Source organism: Hesperophylax consimilis, chromosome 12, assembly GCF_061612785.1.
Source record: "Hesperophylax consimilis isolate HC1 chromosome 12, BYU_Hcon_1.0, whole genome shotgun sequence".
Taxonomy (NCBI): domain Eukaryota; kingdom Metazoa; phylum Arthropoda; class Insecta; order Trichoptera; family Limnephilidae; genus Hesperophylax; species Hesperophylax consimilis.
The window spans coordinates 24,427,123-24,442,381 of NC_142847.1; the positions used below are offsets into that span (position 1 = coordinate 24,427,123).

General features: G+C 35.5%; 1 protein-coding gene across 1 annotated transcript in view; it reads right to left on the minus strand.

The window, feature by feature from the left end:
- Positions 1-7,561: 7,561 nt before the first annotated feature.
- Positions 7,562-15,259, minus strand: part of LOC149419351 (uncharacterized) — a 33,237-nt gene continuing 25,539 nt past the window's right edge. The window contains exons 2-3 of the mRNA XM_089638247.1: positions 13,410-13,530; positions 7,562-12,287 (exon numbers count right to left, since the gene is read on the minus strand). Coding sequence (XP_089494373.1) covers positions 12,070-12,287; positions 13,410-13,530 — 339 coding nt within the window. The 3' untranslated portion in view covers positions 7,562-12,069. The remainder of the gene's footprint in view (positions 12,288-13,409; positions 13,531-15,259) is intronic.

Genomic DNA, 15,259 nt, shown 5'->3' on the forward strand with positions numbered 1-15,259 from the left:
AAAGGCCTGTATCAGATTGTTGTAATTTATCTATAAATAAAATAAGTCATCAAATAGAAAAATTTTGGAAATTGGAGGAGATTAATCCCACTAAGATTCTAAATCATGAAGAAAAGGCTTGTGAAGCCAGTTTTGCTAGTACTCATACTAGACAAGACGACGGTAGATACGTAGTAAGTTTACCGCGTCGAGCATGCATTGATCAGCTGGGAAGTTCATTGCTCACTGCTGAAAAAAGATTTAAAAATTTAGAAAGAAAATTTGTGTCAAATCCCGAATTGAAGACACAATATATACAATTCATGCGTGAATATGAGGAATTAGGTCATATGGAGGTGTGTGACCAGTCAAAGGGGGATCGTGAATCCTATTTTTTACCTCATCACGCTGTAATAAAAGAATCAAGCACTACTACTAAAGTGAGGGTCGTTTTTGACGGCTCCGCCAAAACTTCAAATGGAATCTCTCTCAATGACGCCTTGATGACAGGACCTGTTATACAAAAGGACTTATACACCCAACTATTGCATTTCAGGAAACATCAAGTAGTACTGACGGCTGACATCGAGAAGATGTACCGCCAGATTAACGTGTGTGAAGCGGACCGTGACCTGCAGAAGATAGTGTGGCGCGAGTCGCCGCAGGAGGTGCTCAAGCATTACCGTCTGAGGACAGTCACATATGGTCTGGGGCCTTCCTCTTTCTTAGCCACTAGAAGTCTACGGCAAATTGGTATGGATAACAATATAAATTTTCCTAGAGCTAGTCAGGTCATAGAAAATGACTTCTATATGGATGACTTGTTAACCGGAGGAGATGACATGGAATCCTGTAGAGAGTTAAAAGAGCAATTAATCAACATCCTTTTGTCTGCGGGGATGACCTTGAGGAAATGGAGGTCCAATGTCTTGGAGTTGTCAGCCGAGTCGGGCCAAGCTAAGATCGCCGAATCAGGCAATTCTGAAAAAATTATTACTGACAATCCAAAGACTGAGAAAATATTAGGATTAATATGGAATAATGAATCTGATTATTTTTCTTATGTAATAATGAAACCATCAAGTCGAACCGAGAGTAAAAGACAGATATTATCTTGCATCGCATCAACCTTCGATCCATTAGGTCTTCTAGGACCGATTATAGTTGTAGCCAAATTGATAATGCAGAAGTTATGGCAGTCTAAAGCAGCGTGGGATGATCCATTGCCTAATGAAATATTAGCACCCTGGAGGTCCTACCTTCAAGAATTAATTCAACTAAATGTGTTGAAAATACCAAGAAAAATTATTTGCAGGCAATCTACATATCTACAACTACACGGTTTTTGCGACTCATCTGAGAAAGCTTACGGAGCCTGCGTTTACATGGTGTCAGTGGACCATGTCGGTAAGCGGCATTCACATTTAATAACGTCCAAATCAAGAGTGGCGCCATTGAAGTGTATTTCCCTGCCCAAGTTGGAGCTTTGTAGTGCTGTGCTACTGGCGAAATTAATTAAAAATGTAAAACAAGCGCTAAATATAGTGGAGATCGACACACATTATTGGTGTGACTCCATGATAACGTTGTGCTGGCTGAAAGGTCAACCTACGAGATGGGCTACTTTCGTTGCAAACCGAGTAGCTGAAATACAAGAACTTAGTGATCCAGATCTATGGAGACAGGTATCATCAGCCGACAATGCAGCAGATATACTTTCAAGAGGAACCACTACAGATAAATTGATAAATTCTGCAATATGGTGGAATGGACCAAGTTGGTTGACCGAGGGAGTCAACGCTTGGCCTATATCAAATATTTCGTGTTCAAACCCTCCGGAACTCAAAGGCAAAAATATTCTATTATCCACAGATATTCAAGAATGGGAGATATTTGAAAAATTCTCATCATTTATTAAATTGAAAAGAGTTACTGCGTATGTATTGCGATTTGTCAATAACTGCAGAAGTGTTAAGGGTAAAATTTCAGACAATTTAAGTGTGGCTGAATTGGAATCAGGCTTGAAATGTCTATTGAGATCAGCTCAAATACACGCCTTTCAAAAGGAATTGAAAGAATTAAAAAACCATGGCATCGTCAACAAGAAAAGTAATTTAAAATCTCTTAATCCCTTCTTACATGATGGTCTAATATATGTAGGCGGTAGGTTGAATTTGGCTACACATTTATCTTACCAACAAAAACACCCAATTATCTTGCCGGCTAAACATAAGCTAACTGAATTGATAATACGTCACTACCATTATGTAAACCTACACGCAGGACCTCAAGCTTTGTTAGCTGAAATACGATTAAAATTTTGGCCCATCTTTGGTAAAAATACTATTAAAAAGATATTACATAAATGTATTGTATGTTTTAGATGTCGTCCCCGAACCGGTCATCAAATCATGGGAAATTTGCCACCCGAAAGAATTACGCCGAGTCGTCCTTTCGCTATCACCGGAATAGATTACGCCGGACCAATTCTAATTAAAAGTGGGACGCTGAGGAAGGCTTCCCTCGTAAAATCGTATTTATGTATCTTTATTTGCTTCTCAACCAAGGCTGTTCACTTGGAATTAGTTTCGGATTTATCTAGCAATGCTTTTTTGAACAGTTTAAAAAGGTTTATATCCCGTAGGGGACAACCTGAAAAGATCTTTTCCGACAATGCTAGTAATTTTAAAGGAGCTAGCAGCAGGCTCAAAGAGCTGTACACCAGCTTGAGGGAAAACAACGACAATATTCAAAATTATTTAGTGAACAGAGGTATTGAGTGGAAGTTCATAACCCCTCGAGCCCCTAATCAGGGAGGTTTGTGGGAAGCAGCAGTAAAATCAGCAAAGTTCCATTTGTATAGAATCACTAACAATTCTTCATTAACATTTGAACTCTTGTATACCTTAATTTGTCAGATTGAGGCCTGTTTGAACTCCCGTCCATTAACTTCCTTATCCGACGACATCCATGATTACCAACCTCTTACCCCAAACCATTTCCTTATAGGCACTGAATCCTGTATCATTCCTGAGAGAGACGTCCGGGCGATACCGGACAACAGACTAACTCAATATCAGAGGATCAGTTCGCTAATTCAATCTTTTTGGTCTAGATGGAAGCAAGATTACCTGATGGAACTACAAAAGAGGACTAAATGGCAGACCAGCACTCAACGGGCACTGCAAAAAGACGATCTGGTGATTTTAAAGGAAGATCATTTACCTCCACCTTTATGGAAAATGGCCCGAATTCTGCATACACACCCTGGAGCGGATGGAGTAATACGAGTTGTTACCCTAAAAACACCTCAAGGAGTCTTTGTGAGGCCCATCACAAAGATATGTCTGATGCCCCTGGATTCAGACACTAAACCTGTAATTGACGTCCCGGACCTTACCAAGGATTGATTATGTACATTACACTATGATGCTTATCTTCTCGACTCCACCTTGGATGGATCAAGCAGAAGACCTGAGAAGAAAGAAGAAAAAAAAAGGAACAATAATTGTGTTGTGTTCAGTGTGAACTATATTATTTGTGTTATTGAACTATTTAAATATGTAAAAATTAGTATGCAGACGTGTGTAATTTAGTCATTTTTGAATTTTTTTTGGTTATTTAATAGGATTAATAATTTTCTAGTTATTTTTAGTTAATTAATAGAGTAATTCAACAGCATTTATACAGTTAAATTTATAAGTTTACCAGTAGGGCATAAAAAAAAGGGGGTTTTATTTTGTTAATTTCTGCTATTTTGAATTATTTTGTTAGTATTTTTGTGGTATATTTAGATTAAGAATTTTTAGTTTATTCTGTTTGTTTTATAGTTTATTTTTAAATAGATTATCATTCAAAAATTTAGTGCAATTTTTGAATCCCGCCCCCTGGCAATATGTTCAATTTTGCAGGCTACCGACATCTGTAGTCTAGAAATTTGAAGTTACTACGTTTAACCAAAATGGTGTGAGTCCTTGCTTAGAAAATATTGTCAATTTGGTCGGTATAGCAGGTTTCATTTTTACTGCTAGACATCACGATGACAAGTGGTTTATTTACATGTGGTGGTTTTTGAAGTCTTTAAAAAGGCTCGCATTATGTGTTTTTTCGTTCTTTTCTCAACAATAACTCGATAATAAACAAGCTCATAAGTCAGAGCGATCGTAGCAGTGTTATTTGCACAGTTCTTTATAAATATTATACCTGTTTCAATAGTTTGAAATAAATGTAAAGTCGTGTCAAGAAAACCAGTTTTTATTCAAAAAGGATCACCCCCAATTTTTACCAGAAGCAAACAATTGAACAGCGTAAAAGTTGACTTTATTTTGTCTTTATACCATTATCCGATGACGTTACATACTTACTAACCATCACGCCGTTTAGGTAGGCAGACAAGACGGACCGCAAAACAACTCGGTCTTGGCACACGTTTCGGGTAAAATTCGGTTTATGGGAGTCACTCGAATAACCGAAATTGAACTTGATTTAGACTAATTTAGGGCTGGGGAATCCGAATCTGTAAGAATTAGGTGGGGGTCGGCACTATTAACTGAGTTATAGGGTTTTGAAATTTCGTACGCGATACATAGAAACCATGGTTTATTTATCAATTATGACATAAGAAAATCAAATTAGTGACGATTTATTAGTCTCACATTTCAGAAGTGCCAACCAAAAAATAAAAAGTGTTGCCATATAATAATAATATTTTTTTACAAAATAGGTTAGGTTTTTAGTTTGGGTTAGAGTAGGCAGAAGAACATGGGAAAAAGGTATTAGAATTAAATCACAAACCAGTCTATACAAACCTAGCGTAGCCCACAAACTATTTGAAAACTGGGATGTAACTCTAAAGGGGACGCGAGCAGGCGTTATTAAAGGGGCAATTTTTTGTAACAGGAAATAACATGGAAAAAAGGTATTAGAATTAAATCACAAACCATTCTATACAAACCTAGCGTAGCCCACAAACTATTTGAAAACTAGGATGTAACTCTAAAGGGGACGCGAGCAGGCGTTATTAAAGGGGCAATTTTTTGTAACAGGAAATAACATGGAAAAAAGGTATTAGAATCAAATCACAAACCAGTCTATACAAACCTAGCGTAGCCCACAAATTACTTGAAAACTGGAATATAACTCTAAAGGGGACGCGAGTGGGCGTTATTAAAGGGTCATTTTTTTGTTATAGAAAATCACAGTTAGGTTAGGTTATATATATATAAATTTAATATTTACAAGATTTTAAATAATAAACTACAAATCTGGCAAATGATATTTAATTTTCTGAATTTTCCATGCATTGATATTATTATTATATGGCAACACTTTTTATTTTTAGACTAATAAATAGTCACTAATTTGATTTTCTTATGTCATAATTGATAAATAAAACATGGTTCCTATGTATCGCGTACGAAATTTCAAAACCCTATAACTCAGTTAATAGTGCCGACCCCCACCTAATTCTTACAGAATCGGATTCCCCAGCCCTAAATTAGTCTAAATCAAGTTCAATTTCGGTTATTCGAGTGACTCCCATAAACCGATTTTTTTCCCACGTTTCTTGCCTCATTCACATTCATACATCGTCTCATACATATTCTTTTATTATTCTGACATGGCCCGACTCATGCTTCTGATACACTTGATAGTGCCATGTCTTCCTCGGGCGTCCCCAACTTCTGCTACCATTTGCATTCGCATCAAATATTCTCCTTACACTCCTTTCTTCGCTCATTCGCTCTATATGCCCAAACCATCTAAACGTCACTTTCTTAATCTTACTCATTACGCTTACATCAGCCTTGCACTCTTTGCGGATCTCCACATTTCTCACACGATCACACATGGTTTTACACACATGCGCCTCAGGGATCTCATTTCTACAGAATTCAGTGTACTTTCATCCTTTCTCTGCCAGTTCCATGCCTCACTTTCATACATCGGGGTAGGTACCAGGACTCCATTGTGGACTGCTAGCTTCGTTTCTTTGGACAATTTTTTGTTAGCGCCAACTGCATTCAGTCCTCCATTAATGGAGTTACCTGCATTTACCCTTCTTTCAATATCTCTGTCAGCCTTCCAGTCTCTCGTAAACATACGTCCTAAATACACAAACTCATCCACCTACTCCAAATATTTCTTATTCACGATTATATTGCACACTGTTTTCGTACTCTCTTTTTCTAACACCATGACTTTAGACTTAATTTCATCATTAACTCATTCGTCATACATACTTCGTTTATACCGATGCTAATTTTTACATCTAAACGATGATTTGCAAAAATTGGTTTAAACTTTCTATCATTTAAAAAAAAATCCTTTATCGTTTTGAAAAACCCAATTCAAAATTTTATTTTAAAAATCTAATAAGTATTTTTTTCTTTTCTATTAAAAATATTCATGTCCTATTGTAATATCCCATCCAGTAATGCTTTATAGCGGGTTCAGACGATTCAATTTTAGTTGATCAACTTTTACTGAACGACAAAGTGTGTAACTAAAAACATGATCAACTTTGTTGAAAGAAGGTTCACCCTTGTCAATATGCTTTCAAGTGTTGTCGATCAATTAAAATCGAAACGTCTTCCGCTAGGTACCTCATTACATTACTCTCACCCCGAAATATTATTCTAATCTTCGTCAAAGTCCCCGCGAAAAAGTGTTTTTTAGTTAAATAATTATTTAGCGTCATCTATGAACGAGCAGTTTATGATTAATTAAGAGTTTAAGTGCTACTAAAACGTTTCCTTCTTAAAAATGGTGTGTGTCTTTGATAAGGCTGAGATATTTATTCCACAGGTGGCAGTGAAGAAAATGACACCTCTTCAAAAATCTTGGTAAAATTCAAATACAAAGGAATACAAATAAGATTTTTTTACAGTATTTGTACTACTACCGATGGAAATGTATTATTACAATTATTTGTATAAATAAAGCTTGGTGAAAAATTAATAATTTTCAAGAAAAATTGGAATGAAATGCTGATATAATATTGTATTTGTATGCCCCTCTTGAAAAAATTGAGTTTTTATAAGGAATAAACTATTTATTCATATTCATATTGCGTATGTACGGGCGCAAACAAAATATTCGTCTTAATATTGTAAAGAATAACTTGCAAAAGCGTATTTTGATAAAATAATTAAACTAACGTCATCTATGAACACGTAGTTTATAATGAATGTTGTGTTTAACCCTAAGATAAAGTAATTGCAAATCGATGAAAAATTTATGACTGCAAGTACATAGTTGGAAAAGCAGAATTTATCAAAAGTATGTAGTGTATTAACGGACGACACCATTTTGTTTTACATATTTTAGGAAAATAAGCTTCAACTGCAAAATGATTAAATTAAATGCTGGTAATTATTGACATTTAATGGCCGTGTTGACATTGTGTTTAGGTCTCTCCCAGACGTCGTGAAAAGTAGTGACTTCCCCAAGTCCTCCTTCATGACACAAGTAACACATTCCGCCTTTCTCCGTGGTGGTAGTAGGAGATTAACAATTTTTTCCAGGTTATTCGTAACCCAGGAATGTTTGTCGTTCTTTAAAAAAATTTAAATAGAACAAATTAGAAGAGTATTTGTAATTAATTTTATTAATTAAGAATAATACACATTTCACTCAAGACACATACATATAAGGCTTATTGAAAATATACGGATATCAAATATTAACACTACATACAATGTGAAACATCGATATTCAAAGGCTGTAAAAATATTAAATAGTTTTAAATTTTAAATTCAATATAAAAATAGTTTTATCGCTGCTTCTAATGTGTCAGTGCTTAACTAAAAAGTTATAAAAATAACATCACTTTTCTTCAATAATCATTGTATAGGTAGGTTTATAAAAAATAAATAAATGAAATTTAAAAAAAAAAAAAAATTATGTGGATTCCGTTTTGTGTTAGCAGCAGACCTACTTCTTTGGTAATGTAATGAATAATCGTGACAGATTGAGTTGTGAAATTGTATTAGTACAATATTTTCTCAAAAGAATGTAAATAGTCAGTCATCTTCCAACATTTTTATTTTCTTAATAGTAAAATGGCTGTATACACATATAACTGAGAGAAAAGGGGGACTATAAGTAGTAAAGTTATCATAAAATACACATATTTTCAATTCACTTCATAAATCTCTAGTAAGCCAATTCACAAAATGCTTCATATTCTTGTTTACACAATTTTTCATGTACGTACAAAAATACTAAATTATAGATTACGGCACGTGACTTTATGGTTAAACGCGACGCTTGTTATATTCTACGAGTTCATAGATGGCGATAATTAATTTATTTTATTAATATACGCTTTTGCAAGGTATTGCTTTACAGTATGAAGATACATTATTTATTTGCACATACGCAATATCAATACGAATAAACAGTTTTGTCCGTAAAAAATTCAATTCTTTCAAGAAAGGCACACAAATACAATATTGCGTTGAATCATCGGTACAATCTTGTATTTGCATGCCTTTCACAAAACAATTGAGTTTTTAAACAAACAAAACTATTTACTCATATTCATATTACGAATGTACGAGCGCAAACAAATAATTTGTCTTAATATTGTAAAGCAATACTTTGCGAAAAGCGTATTTTAAAATAATAAATTAATTAACGCCATCTATGGACACGTAGAATATAACGAGCGCCGCGTTTAAGGTTAAACGCAACGCTCGTTGTATTCTACGTGTTCACAGATGGCGTTAATTAATTAATTTTGTTTAAATACGCTTTTGCAAGGTATTGCTTTACAATATTAAGACAAATCATTTGTTTGCGCCCGTATATCCGCAATATGAATATAAATCAATAGTTTTGTTCGTTTAAAGACTTAATTCTTTCGAGAAAGGCATACAAATACAATATTGTACCGATGATTCAATCCAATATTGTATTCGTATGCCTTTCTCGATAGAATCGAGTTTTTATGTGGACAAAACTATTTATTCAAATTCATATTGCGTATATGCGGGCGCAAACAAATAATTTGTCTTAATACTGTAAAGTAATACCTTGCAAAAAGTTAATTTTGATCAAATCAATTAATCAATTACGCCATCTATAAACACGTAGAATATAACGAGCGTCGCGTTTAACCTTAACCTTATAACTAAAACCCTTTGCAAAAGCAACTGTTTTGAACTTTACTGACGATCAGAAACTTGCTATAGATCTTTTAATAGAAAATTTGAAATAAATTATAATGTGAACAGCAGAAAAGTGAAAGCATATTTTTAAAACATAGCTCAAATAATAAATTATGCATACATGTCATGTTTTGATCAAATATCTTAAATATTAATGTGCGTTTCTTGGATAATCATTTGGAATCAAGGTCACAGATTGCAGCAGTATAGAAAATCAAGTTTGCATTACTTTCAATTTTCTTCATTTTGCAAGCAAAATTAGTTTTAGCAGGCTCCCCCGTGGGCCGGTAAGGAATCGATGTAAACCGAGTGAAAAAAAGAAAGGCGAGAGAGCTTCGTTCCATATATTTCTATTGGCACCCGCCTCCCGTACACCAGACGGTGCGGCACGGTGTTAGTTGTGTCTATGCCAAGTCTATGCTTATTATGAATAGTAATTATAAAAATGAAATTTTAACTGAATTTACTTTACATTTATGATTATGTGAGAGTTAATAATAATAATACGTTTATTTTAGAAACTTTATAACAAAAACACTTAAAACCCAAGAAAAAATCCTAATTGTACTTAACCTTCTATTCTACCAGTTTACTGTGAATTTATTGACTTTAACCGGTCAGCAACGTAAGCAGATATACACGATAAAATAACGATAGCAGTCAAGTACAATAAGCGTGTTTACACGTCAACGCGTGTGTTTCCACAAAAATCGTCATAACTCCGTTATTCTTCTAGTGACATCCCTAAAACAAAAAGTAGAATATTCGTATTGAATGAAGCTTCACATCTCTATTCAAAGTTATCCATAGAAACCCGTAAAAAGACCTACTCAGTGGAAGCAAATTTTACCCGCCAAATCGTAAAACGACGCCAAGAAAGCCGTTTGACGTGCCGACCCGCCTCGCAAGTTTAATTATTTTTTTAAAAATATATTTTGTATGAAATGGTCAAAAAGTGAAGTGACAGAATTGTTTATTGTACATTTGTACGATGAAATAAGTGTTTTTTTTTTACATTATCCGTGATTTTAGTATCGTTTTTACATAAAACATTACAGGTGAGTCATTTTTACAATTTTTTCATGTTTCCATTCTAAATTTAAATATTTACAAATGTTAATATTTATTTATGATACAACAATTTGAAAGCCTATTTTGTAACCTTTCTAAAACAGTTTTTACTATTCGGCTCCGTTCAGTAATGTTTCATTTATAGAGCCTTTGATTGTGAGGCGGTAATAACACAACGTTTTCGTGAAATTGACATTTCGATAAAGACATTTTAGCTTCAAGTTCGCGAAAAGTCGGAGGGGTTAAATAAATTTAAAAAATCAGCGAAATAGTCTACGATAAAAAGAAACAACAGTTGCTATGTACCATTTAACTAATTTTCATAATTATTCAAAATCAACAGATATCATTTATATTTTTTAACTTGTAATATTTTCACTGGACAACACGAATAAAGCTGCAAGACGGATAACTAATCTTATATTTATATTATTCTGGTTTATCAATACAATCAGAGCATAGAATAGAGAAGGCATTTTGCAATGAACACCAAAACATCAAGGAAAGGCAAATACAAAAGCTCAATTTAAAATACTTTAACATTTGAGTTATGTTCTCGAATTTAAAGATCTCCATACATTTTTGTTATATTCTTGAATTTAAAGATCTCTAACATTTGAGTTATGTTCTTGAATTAAGATCTCCATACATTTTTGTTATATTCTTGAATTTAAAGATCTCTAACATTTGAGTTATGTTCTCGAGTTTAAAGATCTCCATACATTTTTGTTATATTCTTGAATTTAAAGATCTCTAACAATTGAGTTATGTTCTTAAATTTAAAGATCTTTAACATTTGAGTTATGTTCTTGAATTTAAAGATCTCCATACATATTTAATTAAATAAGACACTCGTTCAATGAGCATTGAAAATATTAAATGCACATTAAATACACTATATATTAAGCTGTTTAAGTTGAGATGATTGTGTGGGAGGTATTACCAGTTAAGAAATCGTATTTTTTCAACACACTGGTATGACGCTAGTTAGTAAATTGTATTTGTAACAAATTGGAATTACATACGCTAGTTAACTTGTAATTGTAACAAACCGGCACGATGCTAGTTAATACATTGTACTTGTAACAAACTGGTACTTACTATGCTAGTTTATGCTAATTAATAAATTGTATTTGAAACGAACCGGCATATTGCGAGTTAATAAATTGTATTTGTAACAAACCGGCTGGAGGTATTTGTATTTGAAACAAACCGGCATATTGCTAGTTAATAAATTGTATTTGTAACAAACCGGCATGAAGCTAGTTAATTAATAAATAATTAAACTTGCTACAAACCGATATGATATTAGTTAATAATAAACAACACTAGCAGATTGAAGTAAAATAAAAAACAAATAGAAAGTAAAGGTAAAAGGTAAAGTAAAACCAATATGTAATAATTCAAAAATAGGTCAAATTATTTAGTCAGGTTCAATCTAGACCATGATCAAAATCCCAAATGGCATTTTTAGACTACAATCTTGCAAAATCAATAATTAAAGCAAACAATCAATCAATCATTTATTTTACTGGTTCTAATTCATTTAGATCTATAAATATGTAATTAAATGCATTTTCTTCTTTCATACACAAATAATCATTCAAAATACAGGATGGTGATGATGATGATGATCCCAGCTTGATGCTTCTAAGCTTCTGTTTAATCCAATTACTGAATCGATTCAATACTATCTTTCTTACAAAAACAAAAATATGATTGTTCAAAAAACCCAACAAATTATCAACGCGATGCACTGGATTCATTCAACATTATCTTAACAAAAAACTCATTCAAAAGAACTTCTCAACTTGATAAAAAAACTGTTTTCGGGGAATTTTATAAATTATTCTCCTCGGAAGGTTAGCAGGGCATCTACAAGGAAGATGGCTCCATTGATGATGGCCATAGATGCCTTTGCCAGCTGCTTGTCCTTGGCATCGCTCTTGTAGGCGTTCTGCCAGCGTTCGATGATCAATGCACCACAGGTCACAAAGAGGGCGCAGCCAGCCAGAGAGAAGAAGATGTCTATGCGACGGTTGATGGGGGTTTGCAGAAGGTATCCTGAAAATTACAAAAGAAAATTAACATATTGACAGTAAAATGGCTACGGACAACGATATAATGCTAGGAATTAACTATTCAATTCGTTTCGGTTCATTTTTTAGCAAGAGATGGACATGTTTTTAATTTTTATCACCTGTCTTTAATAATCACATTAATATCATTTCAGTTCAATGCAAATTATTGAAGTTTATTATACAAAATTGTAATTTATCAATTGGATAGCTCGGATATATTAATTTTGATTCACTTTTTCATGTTTCTACCATTTGATCAATGTTATAAGTATATATGTATTATTGTTTTTTTTTGTTTATTAGTCTCAATGGCAGAGTTTGTACATGATTTAGGTATAAATTAGAATATAAGTATAAATCTTTTTTTTTCAGTTTTTCTAACTAAGGTTTGCTCTTCTGAGGCAGCCTGTAGTTTTTAAACTTTTGTATTTAGTTTTATGTTGTCTTCATAATTTTATTTTTTATAATTATTGTACAACAGGTGAAAGCCATAGCATTCCAAGAGAAAAGGGCTATCAATAGGGTATGAATTACATAAAAACTAAGTATTGCAAGATTTTTACAAGGCTATCGGAACGTGACTATTATGTATTGCATCTGGGTCATAAAACTGTTTACATGTTCTGATGATAATGTGTGTAAGTTGATTATCACTTTGTTCTCTTATCCATGTCTTTACTTTTGTTTTGAATATAATCAATGTCATTATTTTTTTTGCTTGATTTGGTAGAGCATTGTACAGTTTCATATTTCTCTTACGACAATTATACAATGGTTTCGTGCTACAATTCTGTAATAATAGATTATACACCATTGGTAACCCTTATGCTGTGTTAGCTGATGTTTTTAATAAGCCTCTACTGAAGTAAAAAGTTGTACTAATTAAACATTTTAGCAGTGCTTATTAACGAGGTCACCAGATTTTTTATTCTCGTTATATGTATATGGTAATCGTTAATTTGGACCACAAACTTCTGATAAACTGACACCAATAATGAAGCACATTGAAATGTTGACAAATATATAGATAAAGAGTCTCAGTGATATATACCTACAATTAAAGCAAGTCAACACTGATTTTAAAAAAACTGCTTGATCATATTACCTGCAGCACATCCAGCGAGGATGATGATGTATCCCACGAAAGTGCCTGTGGTGATCATGGCGATGGTGATATCACACTCGAAACTGCTGTAGTGGATTCCGATGCAGACGCATGTCAGGGCCTGGAGGACAGAAGAAAGTTGATACGATTAGTACAAGACTTTATAGACAAGATAACGATTAGAGTCGATTACGATTCTTTCTACAAAATGTTCAGAAGATTAATTTATTTTAAATGCTGTGGTATAACATCTAACGATTAGGATTAGACGTTGCAGGCGAGCGACAAGTATTTTTGGATGGATATCCGCCGGATAAATCAATCCACACGTGCGGACATGCTCGTGTGATATCATGCTCGGATTGCTCGCCGTGGACATGCTCGCCCATGAATGGGCCGCTTATGTTGACTGAAGGATGTCCTCACTAGGGAGGACTGTTCCGAGGCGGCCTGTAGTTTTCACAGTCCTCCTCACTAGGGAGTAGTGTTCCGAGGCAGGCTGTAGTTTTCACAGTCCTCCTCACCATGGAGTAGTGTTCCGAGGCAGCCTGTAGTTTTCACAGTCCTCCACACTAGGGAGGACTGTTCCGAGGCAGCCTGTAGTTTTCACAGTCCTCCTCACTAGGGAGGACTGTTCCGAGGCGGCCTGTAGTTTTCACAGTCCTCCTCACTAGGGAGTAGTGTTCCGAGGCAGGCTGTAGTTTTCACAGTCCTCCTCACCATGGAGTAGTGTTCCGAGGCAGCCTGTAGTTTTCACAGTCCTCCACACTAGGGAGGACTGTTCCGAGGCAGCCTGTAGTTTTCACAGTCCTCCTCACTAGGGAGGACTGTTCCGAGGCGGCCTGTAGTTTTCACAGTCCTCCTCACTAGGGAATAGTGTACCGAGGCAGGCTGTAGTTTTCACAGTCCTCCTCACCATGGAGTAGTGTTCCGAGGCAGCCTGTAGTTTTCACAGTCCTCCACACTAGGGAGGACTGTTCCGAGGCAGCCTGTAGTTTTCACAGTCCTCCTCACTAGGGAGGACTGTTCCGAGGCGGCCTGTAGTTTTCACAGTCCTCCTCACTAGGGAGTAGTGTTCCGAGGCAGGCTGTAGTTTTCACAGTCCTCCTCACCATGGAGTAGTGTTCCGAGGCAGCCTGTAGTTTTCACAGTCCTCCACACTAGGGAGGACTGTTCCGAGGCAGCCTGTAGTTTTCACAGTCCTCCTCACTAGGGAGGACTGTTCCGAGGCGGCCTGTAGTTTTCACAGTCCTCCTCACTAGGGAATAGTGTACCGAGGCAGGCTGTAGTTTTCACAGTCCTCCTCACCATGGAGTAGTGTTCCGAGGCAGCCTGTAGTTTTCACAGACCTCCACACTAGGGAGGACTGTTCCGAGGCAGCCTGTAGTTTTCACAGTCCTCCTCACTAGGGAGGACTGTTCCGAGGCGGCCTGTAGTTTTCACAGTCCTCCTCACTAGGGAATAGTGTTCCGAGGCAGGCTGTAGTTTTCACAGTCCTCCTCACCATGGAGTAGTGTTCCGAGGCAGCCTGTAGTTTTCACAGTCCTCCACACTAGGGAGGACTGTTCCGAGGCAGCCTGTAGTTTTCACAGTCCTCCTCACTAGGGAGGACTGTTCCGAGGCGGCCTGTAGTTTTCACAGTCCTCCTCACTAGGGAGTAGTGTTCCGAGGCAGCCTGTAGTTTTCACAGTCCTCCTCACCATGGAGTAGTGTTCCGAGGCAGCCTGTAGTTTTCACAGTCCTCCGCACTATGGAGGACTCGGGAGGACTGTTCCGAGGAGGTAGTTTTTTTTTACATTTTCGCATTTGGTTTCTGTTGTCTATAAATCGTCTTCAAAATGTTTTTAAGC